The 24,320-nt window shown below is 40.1% G+C and overlaps 1 protein-coding gene across 5 annotated transcripts in view; it reads right to left on the bottom strand.

The window, feature by feature from the left end:
* Positions 1-24,320, bottom strand: part of nrxn2a (neurexin 2a) — a 128,049-nt gene that overhangs the window by 53,145 nt on the left and 50,584 nt on the right. For all 5 annotated transcript variants that reach the window (XM_039618668.1, XM_039618672.1, XM_039618670.1 and 2 more), the window contains 8 exons: positions 23,453-23,836; positions 22,361-22,564; positions 18,561-18,587; positions 13,423-13,542; positions 12,953-13,334; positions 11,692-11,882; positions 11,292-11,465; positions 7,930-8,049 (listed from right to left, as the gene is read on the bottom strand). In XM_039618668.1, the coding sequence (XP_039474602.1) occupies positions 7,930-8,049; positions 11,292-11,465; positions 11,692-11,882; positions 12,953-13,334; positions 13,423-13,542; positions 18,561-18,587; positions 22,361-22,564; positions 23,453-23,836 (1,602 nt within the window). The remainder of the gene's footprint in view (positions 1-7,929; positions 8,050-11,291; positions 11,466-11,691; positions 11,883-12,952; positions 13,335-13,422; positions 13,543-18,560; positions 18,588-22,360; positions 22,565-23,452; positions 23,837-24,320) is intronic.

The raw sequence follows: 24,320 nt of genomic DNA, 5'->3' as shown, positions 1-24,320 counted from the left end.
TGGGACCTTACTAAAGTTGGACTTATGGTCCCACCTTTGTGTCCATTCATGTACCTCTTAGGTGACACAAAGAGAAAAATGCCAATTCAGCCAGCACAAACCTATGGAGATGGATTGTCATGCAGTCCTTCAATAAGACAATTGAGGTTAAACTCTGTGCTGCTAAATTGCAGTTCGCTTGAATAGGAAATCGAATCACAGTGAAGTTCATGAAGAAGAAAAAGTGTGAATTTCTTCACTACAAAGAAGTTCCTGGTCTATTATGATTTCTATCTTTTTCTCAGCAGCGCAAAGTTTAAGGACAAATAAAAGCAGAAACTTCAAAAAGCTAGCCTCCTTTAGCAGCTGTTCTACATATTTTTCTACATATTATGACACCAGCTCTGCAAGGCCTTGTATAGCGTCAGCACAGTACCATGACCCTGACGAGTTCTTTTAATTTTGTTTTTTAACTCTGGTTAGCAAACAGCTTGTAGGTGTCTTATTGCAACCTTCTGGCAATAGCAACACTTGCATACTGTATTAGCAAGTGCATGAAAAAATATAAGTGAATATGTGTTTTAAAAGATAAAAAAAAAAATACTAAAAGAATGTGTAATTTCATGACTATTCAAAAGTGCAAACATTTCAAGACACAATTTCAATAAGTAAGGAAGGAAGCAAATGAAGGAAAGGAAAGAAGGAAAAGCAATGCCATTAGGTGAAACGTTCAGGCTAAGGTGACTTTTTAGATGTATTTGTCTGGTTGTTATACTATTTAGCAGATTAGATGTGAAAAGCCAGTTTTTCATGAGACTTCACTTTACATTTTATTTCATTTAGTCCTTTTCTAGCTCTTTTAATGCCATCCTCTGACATTTGAGGTAAAGGACATTTCAAACGGATCAGATCTGATTTGTTGTCCCCTGAGCCTGTTTGGTGTTTGAAAAGTTAAAATACCACACAGAAATGGTAAATATGACGGTCTCAGTTTAGTAAATTGGAAGAAACAGGCTATGTAAATAAACCCCTTGGCGTGCCATATACAAAGATAAGACATTTTTGCACATGCACACATGTGGTTGCTTTAGTTTGTTGACAGCTTATTAAACAGTGTGAGTCACTGTGTCACTGTCACTATGAGCCTTAACATAGTACACTATCAAACATCGCTGATTAGAGTGAAAATTTGTATCTTGTCTATTCACCGAGCAGCTATTTTCTAAATAATGGTAACACTGGCACAAATCGGAAGAGGGACCGATTAGCAATTATTCATACTTATTAGTGGGGGGGTTTCTATTTGCAAAAACATGCCTGTGACATATTGCGGCCCTGAGAGAAAATCACTGAAGTATAACACAGAAGACAACAACGATATTTTTAATGTGAGAAACTGCAAGGACATAAGCCAAAATCAGTTAAAGGGGGCATTACTCCCTCAGGTGCTTGACTTCTTTTCACATCTGTGTAAATGTCAAAAGTTTTGCAGTTATGCCTAAAAGGCTACAAAGCTGTAAAAATGCCCTGAGTGGTCAGACATTGACCTTTGGTGTATTTCACTGGAGGAGGAAATTTCCATGATTTTTATTTAAAGAATTACAAAGATTAAAGAAGTGCTTCCTGTAAATCACAGGTGAACCTTTATGACCCTGTAAGCTCTGCCAGTCAATTACACGATGTTTAAGCTTTTCTGCCTTTAATATAGCTGTAGGGAGCTATGCCAGCAGTCTGAGGCCCAGGGTTTAGACATGACTCACACAGGGCAGAGATCTGTCAGGAATGATATTTTATAATAGAGACTCTAGAGCCAACAAAGGCAGGTGTCTGCTAATAAAGGGCATCTAAAGACAGTGGTTAAGTGTGCATAATTTCTATATGGTAAAAGTTAATAGAAAATTATATTATGTTGTCATGAACTGACCAACTGAAACAGCCCATAGAGAAATCTAATCACAAACATTCATTCATTAAAAAAAATTGATAATACAAGTATTTTTCTCATTCTAATTCACAAATAGAAAGTACTTCATGTGTTGGTTTGCGGTGCATCTTAGATCTGTTGTGTCAAACAAAACCCCTCGATTTGAATTTCATTTTGAAGAAGAATACAAAGTGGTAGGGACACAAATCGGCTGAGTAGGGTGGGTAATAAGGGAAGATTTTCTTTGTGTGGCTAAAAAAACCACCTGCCCTTTGAGAGCGCTATGTGCTGGCACACGATGACAAACAAAACAGTCCAGGTGGTTTGTGCCAAATGTTCTCCCTTATAGGCTGTAGGACATTACAACAAAACGCCTACTTTAGGCTTGGATACTAGACTCTTTCAGCGAAGGCTGCTGTATGTCACTGGGACATAGCCAGGGTCCAGCTTTCCTCTACAGTGATGATCATCAACGAGAAAGCTGGGTCAGTTTGACACAGAGTTTTTGCTCTCTGTGGAAGTTTGAGTTCCATGGTGAAATCGCAGGTGACTGATGCAAGTGGTTAAAACACAACTTCCAGGATGATCTAAATATCACAGCTGTGCTCGAAGACATGCAGAGGAGACGACCTTCAAGGAATTTAATTGTGGTCCAATTAAATCAGGTATGCTTTGTTTTTTGTGTAGGAAGTCAAATTTAATTCAGTCCCTTAATAATTCTAAAATCCTATAGCTGAAATATTTGAATTTAATCCACCATCGGGCCTTTCTGTGAGAAGTCTGCATGTTCTCCCCATGTCTGTGTGGACACAGTCATCTATCAGAATGAGTATTAAGGTGCAATAAGAAACAAGGAGTAAAACCCTGCATGAACAGACATCTGTCCCAAGGACAGAGACGTGTTTTCAGCAACGCATTAGCTATTATTAATTTCTGTATGCAGCTGGCAACTGCAAGATGTCGTACAATGGTCATGATGTAACTGGGCTCGGACTTGAACCACTCAAGGTAACTGCAGAGAATAACTGGAAGGACAAACTTCTGCATTCAAGCAGATTCATCAAATATACAGGACCTCTCTTTCCCAGCACGTAATGTTATATATGACGGTGGTTGGCTTGAAAAATTACTTTTATTTATTTTAATGCAGACTCCCATCCTGGTTTTACAACATCTAATTAATGTCTGCATAAACTGCACTGAATCTGATTGGTCTGAGTAGTTGGAACTGTGAAATCAATGGTGTATCTACCTCCTCTGTTAAACACAATATAGTCTCTTTTAATCTGACTTAAATTGAAGTGAAGTATACACAACTACCCATCTTTTTACAGAAATCGAGCACAGTCAATTTCACTTTAGAATTCAAGACTAAAGTGAATGAATTATACTGTAATTACTAAGGCTTTTCAAACAAGTAATGTATAAATGAAAGCTCTGGATTTTTAAATTGCAGCCAGATTAATATGTCAGCTTTATAATGTGTATGTTTCTCACAGAAGGGACGAAAGGCACAGAGGTCAGGTTTCCAAGAGATACAGTATGGTGCTTGATCCCAAGCTAGTCCAAACCACTGACTTTAAATAGTCCAGATTTTGTAGTGTCTCAAAAGTCTATTCCTTATAGGTCACCAAGTTATGAACAGCAATATGTTTTCTTGAGCCTCTGTCCCGGAGTGCAAGATTAAGTCTGAACCTCTATCCTGGATTATCCTTGTGGCCTTTGGGACACACTCATAATCGAGAATGACTCCACCTGAAATGAAGGTCAAAGGGAAAACAGGATTTGACTGAGCAGTTAAACTTCCAGTTTTGCTGCTCTTTAGAGTGCATTATAAAAGATGACATGTCCCCCTTTTTCACTCTTTACATAAATATTTGAAATATAATTATATAAAAATAACCACTGGTTCAGACGTTGAATTTGTACTTCAAACTAATTAACAGGTTTTTTTTTTAAAATGTCATATTTCTTTAAAAGTTGCATTTGGTCTATTTCAAATCTTTTAATAAGTCTTCAAGTTTTGCAATTTTGATTTAATTCATTATATCTTTTTAGAAGGTAAAAGCTAAAGATAATGCTTGCTAACAGGACACGTGCAACAGGACGTGCTGTCTACTGTAACTTGCCTACATGCCTGGAAACTCGGTTTACTGTCTGCCTTTTATCCACAGGAATCAAACAATTGCAGCGAAGTGCTGATTTACAAATTAACACAAAGGTGGGCTCCAATCTGCTGATGCTACGGTTATGTAAAGCCATGTCAGGTGGAATTTCATGTGTTAGTTCAGTGTGTGGGGGGGGGCTTATTGTATGTCGGATGGCAGAGTTTGATGAGGTGGGAGGACATAGAAGACGATTAGAGAAGAACATGGGGGAAGAGTCATGTTTAGTTAAAATAAACGGTTGCCCATTGAGCAACTGAACATTGTATTATTGATGTCACGCCATACTTTTTTTTTTTTTTTTACTGTTTTTTTATTTTTAAATAAAGTTTAAATACAATGTTTAGGCTGTGGTTTTTATGACAGAAATTTTTACTGAATTTTACTTGACATTAGCACAAGCTAAAAATGCTCACATAGAGTACATGTTTCCATGCACTGTCTCCACACACACACACACACACACACACACACACACACACACACACACACACACACACACACACACACACGTAATGAATATGCCAAAACAATTATCTGCCACTGCAGAGGTTAACCAATAATTACAGACTCCATATGTTTACAGAAAGAAGTGTTAAAAATTGAGCGCAGTGCATCATTCTAAGTGATTTCGGTGATAAAACAATGACCTAGAGATAATTAGCCCAGATGTTTATAGCAGACTTGGTAAATTGCTCGCTTTATATGAATATCAATGTACTGAGGCACAAGCTAACTGAGGAAAATGAGTTTTCTGACAAGCTTCCAGACTTCTCCAACTTTCTTATGAATCCCCTCTTGGAAAAAAAAAGAAAAAAGAAATCTGATCAGTAAAGCACACCAGTCGCCTTTCTCTTTAATGCTTGTTTCTTGGAATATATAGCTGACCTTCTGCGCTGGTGCACAGATGCAGCAGACAAAGGTGGGAGGAGTAGATCTGGCTTTAATGATGGCGAGATAAACAAAGCAGCAGATTGTGGTTTGGATGAGGCAGGCTTTACCATTTAATACTGATGATTACAAAAGACGGTCCTGCCTACGTGTTTGTTTGTGTATTCACATTATAGTCACATTTCCATTTGTTTTAATGACTTCAATGATGGCTCAATGTGAGGCATGAGGCTTGTTATTTCCTCCGAGTTGGACTGATGTATTGGTTTGACCTTTGATATTGGCCAGCGATGCCATTTACCACCCGCATGATTGAGAGCCCTCCCTGAACACTGCTAGATGAAAACCCAAAACACTGCAATGAAATTCTTTTTCCCCCCCTTTTGTTGCTGAAAATGTTATTATTGCCGCTATCTAAAAAGTGTCTCTTTCACGCCTTTTACAATTACAGGAATACATTTCAGATAAGTGAACACAGAAAATTTGTGGAATAGAGAAATGAAAGATCTGAAACATTTTCTGTTGGCAGCTTCTGTCCTGAAAATCAAAACACACTGACAGAACCACACTGATGCATCCGACAGCTAGATCACGGAGCGCTTGCCTCTGTTGCAGGCTAACAAATATTGCTGTAAATGCACTCATGTCTGCAATACTCGGAAAAAGATGGTGTGAAGATTTAGCCGTAGGCAGCCATTTGAAATTCCAGCTCAGATGATGTGATGTGCATGAGACAAACTGCAATTACAGAAAAATATTGAAATTCCACTAGAGATGGTCTCTATAAGATGCTGGGACGGGTTTTATCACGCGTCCTTTGAACATTTTGGCGATTGCCATAATGTCTCATGAGTGGAATCCTTTCCAAGGCTAATAAAGATCAACAATTTGTTTTTGCTGTTGTTGTTTATGTAAGAGGACATGCTGTTTGCTTTGACAAGCCATGGCTGACTAGAAGTATTATCTGTGTGGAAAGGGAATCAACACAAATATCTGCAGTTCTAATGGATGAAAGAAGGAGGAGGAAGAAGAAGAAGATAGAAAAAAAAACACTCTTTAGAATCACTTATGTGACTTATGGAAAATGCAAGAATTTTTTTAACTTGCCGTATCAAATTACCAAGTTGTGTGATGAAGGGCTAATAATGCTGTGCACTACCAAGTAAATACAGGAGCAGTATTGCTGATACAAATACTAACACTACTCCTTTTAACTTATAAAAATAACTTATAATGGCAGTCTATGTAGTGGAGAGCAGTGTGTCACGATTTATGTGATGAATCATCATCACTTTGCAAACACATCTGAATGAACACTATATCACTGTGATTTTTACTTTCTACAATAATTAGTTAACACAATAAAACACCTTTGAGCTTTTCATGTATTTTGGAACTGGGTTTTTAGGAGACCTGGAATGTAAATGCGCCTGTCTGTAAAACACTTACATTTGCTACAGGCTATAAATAAAACATAGTGCATGTTAGAGGTATAGTTTTTCATTTAAAAATTTAAATTTATTTAACACAATCCAGTGGCCTGCATAATGAACTTACAGGATAGAAACAAAGTATCGATCCAATCACACTAGTATCGATCTGATACCAGTGCCAGCTTTGGTATCGATGCAATCAATATTTTGATCAGGTCCAATTCAAGCCTTTGTTGAACAACAAATTCCTGTCTGTTCAAATGAAGTTACTGCAGAAACATTAAAAAGCACCAGCATATCAATCTGTAATACTAAGACATGCTGTAGCAGGTATTCAAACACACTATATTCATATTTAAAATGACAATATCGTTTGAACTTTCACAAACGGGCGCAGTTATCCCGCTCCGTGACGTAGCACATTTAGATGTAAAAGATAAAGCCTACAGTGGACAAACTACTGATTTTCAGATCTGTAGGCAATGACAGGAAGCACATTTGGCTGTGTATTTGTTGAAACTGTGGGAACAAGTGAAAGAAGAAGGCTGCTTGATGATATTAAGGCAAAGCTGGATAATCACCTACTCGAAAAAACACCTTATTTAGTGAGCTAAGCGCTCTACTTATGCTACACTCAGTGTAAACAGCCGACAGAAATTCGTTTATAATGATAAATGATGAGATGTGTTTTCCTACAATGTGAAGCTTCCCCTTACAAATTTGGCTTTCTTACACTCAGTGTTATTGCAAATTATCCTCTCACACTCGCCCTACAGCTTTCATAGCACATTGTCCTTTTCTTGCTTTAAACAACACACACCAGCACATTCGGATAATGATTACCGCAAAGACGTTTCTTTGTTACTCTAAATGCCTCTCCAGCAAATGAAGCCTAACTCACCCTGACCGATGAGCTCGAGGGCTATCGGGGGGGGGCTCCTGGTAAAAGTCGGGTCTTTTATATTTGATGTCGAGGGCCCTTTATAGTGAAAGCAGCAATCAGATGAGAAGTTTGAAATGTGGTGCTATGACTTTGTTATGCGCAATTACAGCACAATCGGTTCATTGAGTTAGAAATGTAATATATTACCATGCTTTCAAATGTAGGCACAATATATGCAAATTTTCATATTCACATGGTTTTTGACTAATAGGAATAACAGTGTCTTATTGTTATTCGCTTAAAATAGCCACAATGTACAATGGAGGTTTGATTATTACATCATTATTGGAGTAGTGCTTTACCTTGATCCCATGAATCCTTAGTTTCAGCTACTGTCTTACAGAGCAGCTGGTTTCATTTTATTAAAAAAAAGGGCAATCCCACAATTAACATCCTTATTAATGAATTTTGCAGATTCTTTTTTCTTCCTGTAATCTCTTTAAAGCTCTAAAATCCAGTGACTCCATGAAAAATGCCGCTGGCTGTTCTTTTGAAAACAAATCATTTTCTTTGCCCAATTATTTGACTCTACGATCTGATCAGTAACATCTCAATCAGACTTTTCCCTGTGAGGTATAATACAGCTGCACTTACGGTCACTGCAGAAAGGCCCCCCGTAGGTGGTCATGGTGCAGTCACAGGAGAAGCCCTCCCACAGCTGTAGGCACACTCCCTGGTGGTGGCAGGAGTCCTCTGTGCAGGTGGTGCTGGGACCTGCAGGGTATTTACAGCAGATTTACCAGCTGTTTTTATTTCCCCCCACTTTATTCACACATCTTCAATTCTAGCCAACCGGAATAAATAAAATACAGCAAAAGTAACAAGCTGTGGTAAGCCAGTTTGATTTGGGGCACTTCTGCACAGCAGCAGCCATAGCTCTGCAAAAAAAGCCATACTGTCAGTAAAACGTTGCCCGTTTTTCTCCTCATCCTTGTCCTTGTTGCCATCTGCTCATGACTGGGTGTCTGTTTTGCTTGTATACAACAGCACGCTGACTGTGATGTCTTTCCGATTGCTCTTTTACACATGTAGGTCAGCGTAGGACCGTTACCACTTAACACTGAGCACCAAGGCAGGCTGTGTGAATGTAACTGTAGACTTTTGGCTAAAGTCAAGGAAATTTTAGATAAAACATCCGCATTTTTTTTATCTGATCCAGGGTGCTTATTTTTAGTTAACTTAAGCACACATTCTAGTTACCAACACAAAGAATTAAAGGTTATGTTGCGTATCAACTTTATCTGTGTGTGTTTGCACCACTGAGACCGCCTTAATTCTTCTGCTCCACCAAACCACATTTTTTAGTACCAAAGTCAGTCCAATATAATTAGTCTTACTCATAAAAATCATGTTCATAACACACTGTAAAGCAACAGCTATCAGCTGCTGATCTGTTAAAGTTTTCAAATGTCTCTGACTCTGTAAGTCCAACAAGCTTCACCCTAGTTGCTGTACAAAAGCTGTACAATATGGATTACTGAGTTGTGGATACAGAAGACTAATTTTCCCTTGAGGACACCCTCTAGATCCAGGATGGGCAATTAATTTTCTCACAGGGCCATCCACATGAGAAACTAGGACTGTTGTGGATGGCTGCACCACTAAGACAAACTGAATTCTGCTCTGTATTGAATTTCTCTCTTTATTAGCTTATTGGTGCGCTCACAACAATCCCACTTTCTTATGTGGCCACTCGGGAAAATTAGTTGCCCACATCTGCGTAGATAACGGCATCAAGCACGTGCACGTGCTTGGTAGTTGTCTGAGTCCTGTCCATCCAAATGAATTGTTAGTAAAACCTGAGCGGATGTATAAGTGTTCACTTAAAACTGAAGTTTTAACACACTTTAGTTTTTAGTATGCCTTTGAAAAACAAATATGTGGCATTATTAGTTTATACAATGTTAAAAGGGAGGCATTATAAGTTAATGCCTCAGTTGTTTTTTTAGAGGGAAGGTATAACAAAACAAGGAAACAAATCTTTTGACTGCAGGCCTAATGGCTTAATCACGATTGCAAGCGTTTTTCCAGTTGACTTTTTATGTGAACAATCTGCAAAGAGTACAGCTTTCACCAGATAAGCGTGCTTTAACTGCGTTTCGGTTTTTGAATCGTTACAAGCCAATAGTACACGCACTCCACACGGACTGACAACAGTTACTTGAAAATGTTTCTGAATCTTTACGTCAAAGGCTGAGAGAACCTTAATGCTAAAGATCAGAGCAGTTGAAGATCACTAAGAGCTGAACTAGATTCAACAATTCATTCAAAAACACACGCGTGTTTAATTTAGGCCTGTCGTACTTGAGGCCAGACAGAATGTACTTTACCTGTTTAAAACCATCTGATGCTTCACAAAATAAACAATGTTGTGGATAATTATCAGCTTCGTCCTCTTCATTTTATTCAGTGTTTCTTAAATAGAGCTATTGCAGCATGAATAACATTGTTGTCATGGACCTGTGGATGCTATAGACTGTGAGGAGGAGGACCCAAAGGCCGACGTGTGAAAGCGAACTGTACTGAACTGGAAGCAACCGGTTTTTTGGCTGTTTGCAAAATCAAAAAGGGGAAAACAGAAAACTATAAGCTACTAGAAAACACACAGGGGGTTAGGAGACACTTGGGCAAAGGGAACAGATGCTCTGACGAAGACGTTATTATATATCTACGCACAGAAGGGCAATCAGGGAAGTGGAAAGAGCTGGGGAAAACAAGACACAGCTGAACTAAACCACAGAGGATGAGACAAGGGACGAAAAACTAAAAGCAAAGCACAAGGAACAATTAATTTATCGAAATAAAGCAGGAAGTGAGATAAATGCAGACGCATGAATAAACTTAATACTGGTGGACTAACAGAAGAGGATGAAACACTAAGGGAAAACTAAATTCTAAAGAAAATCAGGGACTAGGGAAAAACCAAAATACATTGAAATAGAAATAAACATAAAACAAACCAAAATCAAATAGAAAATAAAACTTGAAAAGTCTAAGATCTCACAAACACTGTTCAAGTGACCCAGGACCATGACAAGTGCTTTTTCAGCATGAGAATTTATTGATACTTTCACCCACGAATAAAAATGAGATGAAAATTTCCAGGAGGTGAGATCCAATCGAGATCCAATGCTCCCCTTTAAGACAGACCGATTATGTTATGCAGAAGTGTGGGAGAAGTTGGGAAGCGATCCAGGTAAATAATATCCATTTGATCCAAGTGTGGAGCAACTCTCAGTGGAATAAACAGCAAACTTTTACTGAAACTTAATCGACTTTAGATTTAGTCTAAAACTGACTAAAACTGAATGAAAATGTGCCGCCAAAATTAACACAGCAGCAAAGTCAATAACAAAAAAATTGAGAAAACTCAAAAATGTTTTGAATCAAGTTCACATGACACTTTTGAGTTTTCTGGTTTTTTCCCCAATCACAGGAAGATTAATAACTTCTAATCCTTTGTGCTCAACCTAAATCCACCACTGGGCCACAATCATTTTCCACCGACTGAAGCTCCTCACCGGTAACTAATAAATGGTGCAAAACTGACAGAGAAAAATGTCTGACCTTCTCCGAGCATCACCACCAGTTCAAGTACATATACAGCATACATCTATTCTGTCATATCCAGGTCGGCCTTTGTTAAGTAATGGCTACCTTATTTGAGATTTTCTGTGACTATTTAGCCTTGGCAGAACTGTCCACTCTGCTGAGTGTTTTCTTGTTAGAGGTCCATAAAAGCAGCTGAATGTCTTTACTGCTGCATGACAGTATTGCAGGTTAGATTAGGTTGAAAGGAAATAATAATACACGAAACAACAAAGATGTTTCAGGTCCTAACAAATGAGGTGTGATTAATTTTCAGCTACCTGCTCCCCTCTTTTCAGGAGTACCACCTGTGAAGTACAATGAAATCAGAAAACCGAATGATTCACAGGTGTTTCACATGTCCTCACCTCCACAGCCGTGCTCCACCTCCCCCACCTTGTGTAGGGCATCTGCTAGGAGGTCAGGGAGTCTTCCATTCAAGTCCACAGATGCCAGGCAGCCCTTGTATCCTTCCCGGGATGCTATTAGCCTGGGCAAGCTGCTGTACATGCTCTTCCCAACACCTCCAATGTACAGCTCCCCTTTAAGATAGAGGAATTGATCAGGAGGAAATTTCACCAGAAAAACATTTTCTGTATCCAAGTGCTTGCTAGTGCATGCATTGAACCACTCCAAAAAACAGCGCGTTTTACATATGTACACATTTTAAATTTTGCAATATAGTGTTTTTTTCAGAGGAAATGTCAACAAAATTGACTATTAAGCATTAGTTTTTGCCACAAGTACCAACTATATCTTTAGTGGTACCTTTCAAATCCAGGTTGCGGGCTCCATTGGAGTGCTGGGTGACAGTGCGGGAATCAATCTTGAGGATGTGCACATTGTTGTTGTCACGGGAAATCACCACATTGTGCCACTGGTTGTCATTTAGTGGCTTGTCAGAGTTTCCCTTCATTAGTGACGGCCCATTTCCCAAGTCAAAAACATAATGGATGTACCTGCACGACAACACAAATGTTTACAAACGCCATTTCTTATCTATAATTATTTCTTCACATGCCACACGCCGCCAGCAACTCAACAATACCACCTTTACGTAGCAGGCGCATAAGTAAAAACAGCCTGTGTGCGTGACTTTTTTACGATTAAAGCGTGGTTCAAATTACTCCAGTGTCATGCGTGGCGATGCAGCTGTGCACACTTCTGTCTACCAATCTGTTTTGTGGTTCTATTTCTGCCGGGGCTCAAACTACTCGAACATATTCAAGTATTTTGTTTATGTTCAAACAAATAACAGTGAATTTATGTAAACACAGAAGGTAATGCTTTAGGCACACCAATATGTTGACATTAAATTTTATCATTAGACGGCACACTGTCAAAAACGACATCTTGCTTAAATCAAAGTAAAGCAACATCCATGAATAAGCTGCTACACTTCACACATAACACCGAGCAGCCGGAAAACTATGACAGAAGTGTTGGAAACCATTTTTTTTTGTCTGTGTTGTCTGCCTGAGCTTCTGCTGCAGGCTCCAGAGCTGAACAAGGCTTCCCGCTGACTAATTGCTTACTGGGAAGAAAGTCTGTGCAAGGTCTGACAGTGGGAAGATACAATTGTTGCTTTGCTTGCTCTGTTTTAACGACCTTTCTCTGCGATTCTCTCTGCAACAAAAATTATTTACGATGAATAAAACATTTGAAACGTATTTGAGACGGTGTCAAAGTGGCAAAATGTGCTCGAGTACGGGAACGAGTGTGACTTTTTTGAACTTGCGCTGCCTCTCTGTGCTCGACTCCCTTTAACAGAATTATTTATAATGAACAAATGATTTTAAAGCCATTTGGTATCTCTCTGCAGTGCTGCGGGGTGATGGATTCAAGATATGAATTATGATTAGGTAATTTCGAGGCCAGGAAATAAGAAAAGCTCCCGTCTGTGCTTTATTTTTCCAAGACAAATACTGTTTGGTTGAAATACAGAGAATGAAAAAATAAATCCCATTTTTGCCCCTTTTTCAGATTTCTTCATCACACGCCTGCATGTATATTAGACGCTAGTACTTACCCTTTGACTAGCTCAACCACAATGAAGTCACTTCCATCTCCGGAGTTGTAAAGGATCAGCCCGTCGGGGCTAGTGGTCTTGAACTGGAAGAAGAGGTGCATGGAGGCGTAGGCCTGTAGAGTGGAAAAAGCCAAGTAGCTGGCCTGCGTTAGGAAAGTTACAGGATTGGCAACAATGTGCCTCATGCCAAACCGAGCATTCAGCTCGCAGTAGGAGATGTCTCCATTCTTGCACTGGTCCAAATAGAGCATCCCATTGAAGGAGAGGGCTTGCAAATGTCCGATGAAGTTGGAAGGCACCACAGAGATGAAACGACGCTCGCTCATGATCCCCGTCTCGATGTTGTTGAACTCCAGGCGGGTGTGGGCGCCGGTCATGTGGCCTAAGTAACAAAGCATTCTTTTTCAACTGAAAATGCATTTCAGTATCTGTGCCTTTTCTCAACTATAGCCACTTTCTCCCTACTATACCTTCCACAGTCACGTTGTCTACAGAAAGCTGCAAGTTCTTCCCACGCCGCACCACTTTCACTGTGTGCCACTCGTTGTCATTCAGCTTCTCGCCTACAAGGAGTATCTCTGGTCCCTTGCCTAAGAGGAAGAAAGCGTCAAATGACAATCATACCACATGAGCTCAGCGTACAAGCCTTCGACACAAAGCACTCAACATTTGAAGCACTCTCAGGGTGCATACATTCATTTACTTATCACTCACACACAAAGCCACAAACCAGCAAGCAATAATTTGCATTCATTCAATACGCAATAATATGGGAAATGAGACAAAGAAACAGCTACAAAAGAGCCCATTCAAATCCGAATGTTTAAAATGTACTGCGTGACACAGCTGCGCGTTCTCTGTGTAGGGTCATTTGGGTGATGTCTGTTGGGGGAAACATGTTGGGGCCATGCAGTATCTGGAGCCCTGTCTCAAACACGGAGCTTTAAGTTCCTGAATTTCTGCACTATCCTGAGCCTTTTTCAGTGGTTTCAAAATAGGTCACAGTGCAGAAGCTTGCCACTGCAGCACCGTCATCCCAAATCAGTGCCTATGCAACAGGCCGACACGGCAGTTCAAAGGAGTTCTGACATCGCTTGGGAAACTAATTGGCCATGCCTAAGCTGACTGCGCCTTTAGGGGTTTGTCTGTCTAATTGAGCTCAGGGTGCAGGAGAATTACAGGGGACGTACAGAGGGCAATAAATGGAAAACATCAACTGGTTTCCGAACACTTCACTGTTTCATCCTCAGGGAAATAAAATGGTGACTGGAGACTTTGTCCAGAGCTGCATATCAAGTGTCTTCACAGCACACTGCATCATTTCACCGTCACCCTGCTGAATATTGACTACGCACACCAGAAAGATCAATCTCATCAAATCCCGCTCCCTGTATATTTGATGGCTTCGCTTAGATAATGAAAAACACACAACTTGCTGGATTCACGTCCAACACAAACCCCCCAGAAATGTTTATCTTGTAAGTGACTATCATGATAACAGAGGTACAGACGAGATTTGCTGTAATGAAAGAGGCAACAGAGGAATGCAAGACAGTATGGACTATTCGGCTTATCTGTGTTTCTGCATGGGGACCTTGCCTGCTATCTAATGTCAGCATATGAAGCCAAACACAATAATATCAAAATAGAACAACAAAGTCGAATTTTTTGCAAGCACAAAACAGGAATTTCTAAATATTTTACACATAAAATTCTGTTTATATCATTAATACAATTGGATAGATCAAGACCCAAAGTGGTGATACTACAAGTGCAGTACTGAACATGCTTTCAATCATATCATCATTTGAAAATTACACTCAGGCCACTCTTCTTGTTGCTGCAGTTGCCGTACATCTGTTGCTGTTGTGCACATTTACACGACATCGTGTTAGTTCTGAGAAATTGCTTAGGGGTGAACTAAAGTCTGGGCATCCTTCACAAACAGTGTTAAATGCAATTAGGGGGGCTGTGCACATATTCATTAAGTATGTAAAGCAGTACAGGTACAACGAGTAATGACTATTTTTCTAGCAGGAACAATTTCTCTTTGTCTGTTGTTTGCACTGGGATGTATTTTGACAACACAACTACCCAGTTACAATACAATACAACTTTATTCCAGAGGTTTTAATCAGCTGTGGGTGACACAAAAATAACAGCATGCAAGTAGCGAGTTATCGATCAAAAAGGGAGGCCTGCCCTGGAGCTTACCCTGCTCTGTCATCTTTTATGACTGTAATGGGGAGGACTGCTTACTGAACTGAGCATCATGTTCGACACGAGATCTCAAGACCTGACGCTAACAATCGAGGCCATAAACTCATCTGAAAAATGTAAAGAGGGCAGAGAGCAAAGGCCTCGCCCCCCGTCCCTCCCCCACCTTATTTTTAAGCAACTGGAGGAGTCGCCCCCTGCTGGCCATTTTGAAGAATCCAGGTTTAAAGATGACCTATTGTTCTAATGTACAACTCAGTGTAAAGTAGTTTTGCACAGTTCAAAATGAATCCTTGTTCTTCTCATACTGGGTGTTGGTACAGCATCTTAGTTCATGCTGTCTGAAACAACTTTAAGATGATCCTACTTTTAACCCATCTTTTTAAACACAAAGCATCCACAGAATAACGGCAATGGCATCAGTGGTCCTGGCCCCTTACTGAAATGCAATAGTGTGGTTGCTATAGCAGTGAGGTGGGATGTTAGCTCATATAGCTTGATTATGGATAAAGTTCAAAAATGAACGATGAATGAATGATCCATGGGTGAGGAGTCAGAAAGAAGCTTACCGGTTCACTGCAGCCTAGACCTGATCTCTACAGCGAATAGTTTAAATAGTGCAGCAGTGAAAGTAATGTATATAATAATAAATAATGAACGCGGTCTCTCAATACTTTTAAATAAAGAACCAGCATTTAAATGTATATTTTATGATAGAAAGAGTTATCTATCTGTAACACTGCAGAGTGGATGCTGGAATAGAAAAGTGTATTCACCACTGACATGTGATTGTAAACCCGTTGAAATCGGTCTGCCTTTCAAAAGCTTGAAAGAAAGGTCCATATTGTCCATTCTGATCCCCAGTTGTATTTGAGTGATGCTTTCAATAATAACTTCAAAGGCTCGGTGGAGTTATACAGGTCAGACTCATGAGTGAGCTGAGACTATGGCTGCAGGATTTGCGTCTTAATAAAAAGCAAATTTGTCGAACAAATGCCTCATTTCAAAAGTGTGCGCACCACGCTTTCCCAGACTCCATATAATTAATCAAGAACACTGCAGCAACATTTGTTCTTACAGCGATTACCCTCCCACTGTGTATCCAGTTGTGGACAGTTTCCAAGCAGCTGTTGCAGATGGGCTTTCCTCCCAGATTCCTTCGGAAGTAAGCTACATTTGAAAGATACCTTGCCTGAGAAATCAGAATTCTTTAGCCTGCAGTCAAGTTAGAAGGTAATCCATCAAAGCGGGGAAAACAAATGTATTTAAAAAGTATATAACGCAAACTGTACGGTAGCGCTGTTTTTGGTGATTAGTGTCTTAATAATTTAAGCAGGTAGTTCTGCAGTTTAAAAATCTGTGTACATCTTCTAATATTGAAAAACCATTAGGAAGCCATTCATTGCCACATGTGCCCAGTGAAGCTATTTTAGAGGCAACTGATGCAGGATACAAACAGTTTAATGAATACAGAAGACACAAATAAAGTGGACAATGCACAATGTTATAATGCCATCTGCTGGTAGAGAAGGAGAATTTCCAGGGCAGATATCAGATGAAGATAACAGATAGGCAGCCAATGCTCAATGCATTTTTCTCTGCTAAGCTTTCTTTGCATAAGGTTTAATCTGTATATTTTCCACTGAGTGCAACAAACCATTTAAAGTGGATATAAACCGCTTTTATGCAGGTGAGTCACTGAGATAGCACACAGGCACCTAATTTCCATTCAACCATCCGCACACATAAAAACACACACACAAACACACATAAACGCACACATTTTACTCACCTCGCACAGAGAAAAACAACATAATTGATTCAATGTAACGAGCAGTTCAATAATTTCATACATGTGCAGTAAATCTGTGTACAACTGTATTGTAAAAGCTGTTAAACCTGCACCTTACTGACTGCGGGTTATCGATTCTTCACTTATCCGGGATTCACTGTCAAATATATTTGAGAGTACACAAAGAGTTGTCTTCATCGGAGTATCTACCTCTCGTGATTTTAAATGCATAATAATTGGCAATAGGGCGGCTTTTCTGTGAATCGTTTTCTAACACGAACACTGAGAGGTTTTTATTCTGAAGTATCAAAGCATTATTCATACATGAGGGGTGGGAACAAGCTTTCAGTCTGCACTCAATTATAGTGATAACTTTTATAAGCATTCATAAGCCTCCTCTGTATAGGATGATCAGAGAGCCGCTCACCTCTCCACCGGCAATAGCGTTTATCTGTTTCTCACACCGCCGTAGTCTGAACCCAAACTTAAATTGCCTGTCTCTCACTATCGGGCGAGAGCAACAATCTGCATCATAAATTCCAGCATCACTGCGGTGCGACCTGAACTACCACTCCACTTCACAAGAGCCCAGAAAAACCAGCAAATCTATTCCGTTAATCCAGGGGAAAATCTTACTTTTAGTATTCATTTTCCTTTGGGTCAGCTGAATTATTAAAAGACCCTGTAGCTTCATGGAAATGTTTTTTTTTTTCTTTTTGGATAGACTCTTCATCTTTATTGTCATTTTTTAGCTTATGTTTTCAGTTCATTTTAAACTTTCATTTCATTTATTGTCCTGTACTTTATGGCAAATAGTGAAGGATGTGCAATCAAAACGTTTATTGATAAAAAAGAAATCTGTTAAACCGTTACTGAGGGATCGGTAATCAGAGTAAAAGGAGATGCTGTATTGAAAAGATATTTAAACATGGAACACGTTTCGTGACAGTTACTCTAATAAAAAGGTGTCCAGAGCTGCGAATTGTCTGCACCAATCTGTATCTATTTTTACACATTTTAGCCAAAACAAGTCATTGATTTTCTGAAGCTCTGCTATTGATCTGATTTCATTCTAACCTTTAAGTTTATCTCAGCTCTGTCACTGCAGTCTGATTACTCCTAATGAAGCAGTTGTTTTTTTTTCCCTAAAGTGAAATTGAGACACTGATTTTCCCACTAAAGACAATTACGGGTTACATTTTAACTGTACCCAATTATCAGCTATGTGAGCAAATTAGTCAGAGGCAGATGAATGGCAGACTCATTGGCAGCCCAACAGCAGACTATTGTATGTCGAAAATAGCTACATATGATTACAGCATCATTACACTGAAAATGTGTCTAATTTGAATTGGTAGATTTTGTGACAACAGGATCCCAATTATATTCAACTGTACAGCTGTGTGCCACAGTGAAGTCCCATTCATGTTCTTATCTTTATAATGATGCTTGTGAGGAAGATAACAGCAACAGTAAACAAAGACAATTGTGCAGCAGAATAAATGAATTATATTCTCTTTCATGTGGGAGCAGAGGCACAGAGCATGTTCCCTAAATCATGGTACAGTAAATAAAATCATAATCATAGGAGACACTTACTGAGATTACAGCCTATCCTGATACAATCTGGTGAGAGAGAGAGTGAGATGGTGAGATTAAAAGAAAAAAAAAAGAGAACAGCACAAGAGGAGATCATTTCACATCCTTCAAGGTACATTCTGCAGACAATTCAGTGCTTTTCAGAGCCCACCATCCGGGGACAGCCTGAAGAGTCTAAACCGCCACCTTCCTCTCTGAGGAAGAAAAAAGGAACGGTGAGTGAAAGGAAAAAAAAATTCCCAGCATGTGTCTGGCACTGCTGGAAATACAAGAGACCCGGTCAAAGTTGGGATCAATGAGAGTTTTATGGACAATAAAAGTAGAGGTGCAGCAGAGTTATTTTTAGCATCCATACCGGCTCTGCTACGACTGCTTATGTTTAGAATCGGCAGGATTTATCTGTTTCAGATAACACGACTGATCGCTCCACCTACATCTGCTTTGGGGTAATTCGGCAAACTCACACTGCTGTGAGGAAAATTGTCAGATAACAAAATTGGAAAATGAAACTCATATTAGATTTGAGTGTCTCACGAGGAGATAATTATGCTGATTTTAACATGAGAAACAAGAAAACCTTGTAAAATTTCTCTGAGAATAGACACAGTGACTTTACTGCAGAGAACAGGTGGCTACTGAACAATAAACAGTCACAGACGTCACTGAGGCTGAATTTGCAGTCAGCGACAAGTAACCTGTATGTCATTGAGATATATGATCAGGAAATAGTTGTTGAAGCTAGGTTAAGAGGAGAAGTGATGATCAAGCTTCATGCCAAGAAAGAGTACTTCAGAGGCGATCTTTGCTTTGACAGTGTTGATGAAGAAGTATAGAGAAGGTCAGAAGGAATTGCACTGCATCTTTCAGGATCTAGCATATGATATGATACGGTAGAAAGTATATGATAAGGTGCCAAGAGTGGAGCTGTGGTACTGCATGGGGAAAACAGGAGCGGCTGAGAAATATCAGAGGGTGGTGCAGGACATGTATGAGGACAGTGGTGAGGTGTGCAACTGATGTGACAGATGGGTTTTTAAGGTGGATTATATCAGGGATCACCTCTGAGGCCCTTGTTGATTGTAATGGTAATGAACAGCTTGACAGAAGAGGTCAGAGAGGTGTCTCCGTAGACTTCGATGTTCACAGATAACACTGTGATCTGTAGTGAGAGTAGGGTGCAGGTGGAAGAGAGCCTGGGGAGGTGGAGGTATGCTCTGGAGAGAAGAGTAATGAAAGTCAGTAGAATAGAATAAATGAAGACAGAATAAATGTGAGTGAGTGAGAGAGGTGTAATGGTGAAGAAGCAAGGAGTAAAGATATCAAGGTGCATGAGTTTTAATGTCTGAGGCCAACTATTCATAGAAACACTGCACAAGGGAGGTCAAGAAAAGAGAGTGGATGGAGACCAGTATCAGGTGTGATTTGTGACAGAATAAAGCAGCATGAGTGAAAGGGAAGGTTTCCAAGACGATAGTGAGACCTGCTATAGTGTGTGGTTTGGAGACGGTGGCACTGACAATAAAAGACAGGCGGTCGAGCTGGAGGTGGCTGAGCTGAAGATGCTATTTTCATCGGGAGTGACCAGGATGGACAGTATTAGAAATGAGTACATCAGGGAGACAGTTCAAGTCGAGAGGCAAAAGTTAGAGAGGCTTGGTTGAGATGGTTTGGACGTGTGCAGAGGAGGGACAGTGGATTGGACAAAGGTTGTTGAATATGGAGCTGGCAGGCAGGAGGAAAAAGAGGAAGACAACAAAGGGTTGTGTGACAGAGGATGGGGTGAGACGGAGGCAGATGATCTGCAGGGACCCCTAAAGGGAGCAGCTTAAAGAAGAAGAGCCTGTGCAATCTAATGTATGAGAGGTTAGTCAACTAGTAGTCCGTAGATGTAATACATTATATGTATATTATTCAAGACTGTGTTTTCTTCTGCACACATTATTGTGACAGATTTAATTCTATACAATTCATTTATTAAATCTGGTAGGCTAATGCACCTCTACTAAAAAAGCCCAACTCTTGATCCATCTTCAGCTCAAATTGCTGTTAAAAATTGCTGCTTGTCCTGCAGGTCTGACGGTAATATATTTTCCGAGTTACACACAGAGGAAAAGTGGCGATTTGCACAACCTGCAGCCACAATGATAGTTACACCGTGAAAAAAGTGACAACAGCACAAATGTAATGCTTTGCCAACATTTTCTCATATCTACAACAGTCACTATCTTCTCAATCCAGCTGAAATGTTCACATTTTTGGCCTCAAAATGGGCTCACCCACACATCCTTTGCACGTTCTGAATAATGAAACCAATTTAACCAACTGTGGTTCAATATGTCGGTGTAAGTTATGTGGCTGCAGAGTGCTCTCAGGCTGTCAACCATCACAGAGCAGTGGATACAGACAGCCAGAGACCAGAGTGACTTTCTGCTGCAGATGTGTGTCTGTATGTGTGCGTGCGCCTGAGTGCGTGTGTCTGTACGGCCATCACTGGTACTCTCTGTTCAGTGAAGCGGCTCTAAACTGGAAAGGCCAGTAAATGTGAGGGGAAGGAACTACAATGGACACATCTACAATGTGAGCAGTTTAAGCGGTAATATTTCAGCGTAATGACGGATCAGGTCTCTGACTGCCTTCTCCTTGAACTGCAGACAAGCCATTGAAGGGCTGAAAGAGCCGAGACGGTCAGGTGGGACCTGACCAAGGGATGAACTGAAAGAGTAAGAGAGTGAAAAAGAGAGAGAGAGAGAGAGGAAGAGAAAGAGAGAGAGAGAGAAAGATAAGGCAGAATATACATACACATATACAGTAGCCTAAAAAGTCACTAATCCCTTGTTTTTCCGCAGCTTTTTGTATTTTGTTCTACATTTTATGCGTAAACAATAGAGAAAGCACTGTCTTTAGAGCCCAAAAATATACATTTTCTCCCTTTCTTTCCCGTCTGCCTCTGCACAATAAGGTATTCACTAAAGATATAACCTTAAAACACATATTTTAATTTAACATTCCAGTCTACTTCAAAGCAAAGTTTAGACATAACTGTGACGTCTCGTTATAGTGACGCTTTAGCTCGTATTGTGTGTAAACACAATGGCACTTGCATATCATACCATTTTTCTCTCTATATAGTCTTGCCTGTGAAGACAAACAAAGTCACCATGAGAAAGGGGGAAAATACAGTGGCATGAAATCATTCTTTAAATATTATATATATGATTTTGTTCTTGTTAACTGTAAATGGCCTAAAGAAAAGGTTTGGGGAAATACATCAATGTCTACCTACTGAACCCTCCTTCCCTGAAAAGGAAAAGGTGTACGCTCTCATATACACAGCTGAAACATGTTAAAACTCTAATATTCACCAGGTTATAATATGCGAGCTTTTTGAATTTATTTGTAATGTTTCTTTAAAATTTCCTGGTTTATGGAAATCAAAGCAGAGCTGGCAAAAAAGAACGCTGACAAGGATATCCCCCTAATGACATCACATTATGCTACTTTTTAATTCAAACTGATAATTCATTATTTAATTAACTCATTTTCACATAGACCAAGCTGCTCTTTCTAAAATTGACAGAACCACTGCGGGCTTCTGAAATAAATTATAGCAGCATGCAAAACAACCAGGGGGGGTGTTCTTTACTCTTCTTTTTTTTAGGCCACTGTATATACTGTGTATGCAGATGGGGATGAGAGAGCCTCAGACAAAACAAATACACAGAGGTATCTGTCTAAGTAACGCGGCCTAAAAGTTCAAGAGGGATTACAGTATGTGCTCATATTTGCCGCAGCAGCATTACCCAGGTTCACAGTGAGTTTCACTCTGCCTCCATCCAGCTCCAAGCGCAAGGTGTCTGCAGACTGCTGGGAGGTGGTGGCCATCAGCAGTCCATAGGCCCTCTGGGACATAAAGCGCAGAGACACGTCCTCGGCCTCTGTGTGCAGCGTCCTCGGCAGTACCACTTTTAGATACATGCTGCCGTCATAGCTCACCATGGTGGCCTCTGCAGATTTAGGAAGTGGAGTTGACCAAAAACGGGAGGGAAGAAAGTGTTAGCAGACATCCAGAGGGAATCACAGCGTGAAATTAAAAACATGAAGAGGCATTTATGGAACGAAACCTAAATTTGGTCTGAGATTATTTTGGGTGCGACATGATATCCTTTTAGATTGCAGTTTTCATCTGCCGCACCAGATGGCAGAAAAAGCCTGGAGCACACAGAGAGAGTGGCGAGATTGCAGGCGCAATCAAATTTCTGAAGGATTTATTCCCAACACAGCGCAATAGAAGGGGGATTTTCATTCCTCATACTATTAGCTGCCAATGGAGCTGCGTAATTTGGCCTCTCTGTGAGGAAGTTATCTGCACGGTGAATGCAGAGTGATTCAGGCCGAATCACTCTGCTGAAGAACCACTGCATTTCTGATGAAATACTCATAGCACTGGTAACCTCATGATACTGACAATCCATTAATGAATCGCTCTGCTGTAGGTAAATACCGCAATTTGCTGTTGAATGGCTCACATTAAAAACAGCATCATTTTCCATGATACTGTCATTGTCACCAGGTTGGTTTGTATATTTGGAGAGTTATTCTGGATTGAGAGCATGCCTCTCATTTGAATAGAGATGGCATTAGGCAGTACGATCATAATGCAACTGCAAATGAAATTCAAGTTTAGGAAGCCTGAGCACTAAGTCCTTTTGATAATGAAATTTGTCTATATCTACATTGTTTCTATATTTACAGAGACTTTTAAGCCACTACACACCTAACTTAATAAATAAAATACTAGCCAAGTGTGCTAAAAGCTTTGCAGCACCTTTAAAAAGAAAAAAAAAACACATTTATCTTCCCCATCTACTGCCATCCTTCTTAGATCCTCTTACCCTTCTCGCAGCTGGGGCCTAGGTACCCAGTACTGTTGCAGTCACAAATATGGCGATTCCAGCCCTCTTTGCAGTGTCCACCATTGGCACATGTGTCTCTGGTACACCTGACGTGAGTCTCCCTGGTGCAGAAGCTGCTGACACCTGTGGCGCTTTGAATTTCTGCCAGTCTCCGGAGGTTACGGCTCTGTCCATCAATGAACAGGTCCCTCACACAGCCCACGTAGCCGAGGCCGAGGGACGCCGTCCATACCTCAGGGGGCAGCATGAGGTTTTGACGATCCTCTGGCAAACCTCCAAGATACATGTCCCCATCCAGGTCAAGGATCTCACTGCCTTCATTAGCAGAAAAGGGGATGCTCTGGCTGTTCACTGAAATAAAGCCTGTGGGCCAGGCATTAAGTGTGAGTCAACTTGCACTTACACAGTTTTTTTTTTTTGTTGCAGAAAAGGAAGACAGGTGTGTGCGTGGGTTGTGCTGAATGAAAGGCAAGAACAAACTGTGAGATTGAGGAAGTGGGCACCAGGCTGCTTGTCTTAAAAAAAGTGAATATAATAAAAATGCACTATGTGTCCTTGGGAGATTATTTTGCTTGGGCTTTGGGCAAAAGCAAAAACTAAAACTTGATCTGTAAAAGTGACGACCTGTGAATTAAGGACCCTTGAGAAGAAATGGATTTTATTTATAGAAATGTGTGGCCAAAATAGAAGAAATGCACTCTTGTCTTCCGCATACGTACCGCACTAATAAGGCAGGCAATTCCTAATTTGAGTTGGGCGACTGTGTAATTGGCCACTTGTTAAATAGGTTAACACAAATTTAAAAATGTCACATGTAGATTATAGCGACTAAAAATATAATTGTTAT

This window comes from Oreochromis aureus, linkage group 10 (assembly GCF_013358895.1).
Source record: "Oreochromis aureus strain Israel breed Guangdong linkage group 10, ZZ_aureus, whole genome shotgun sequence".
NCBI lineage: Eukaryota > Metazoa > Chordata > Actinopteri > Cichliformes > Cichlidae > Oreochromis > Oreochromis aureus.
Note: the sequence above shows the minus strand (reverse complement) of the source record. Positions and strands in the feature narration are given on the sequence as shown.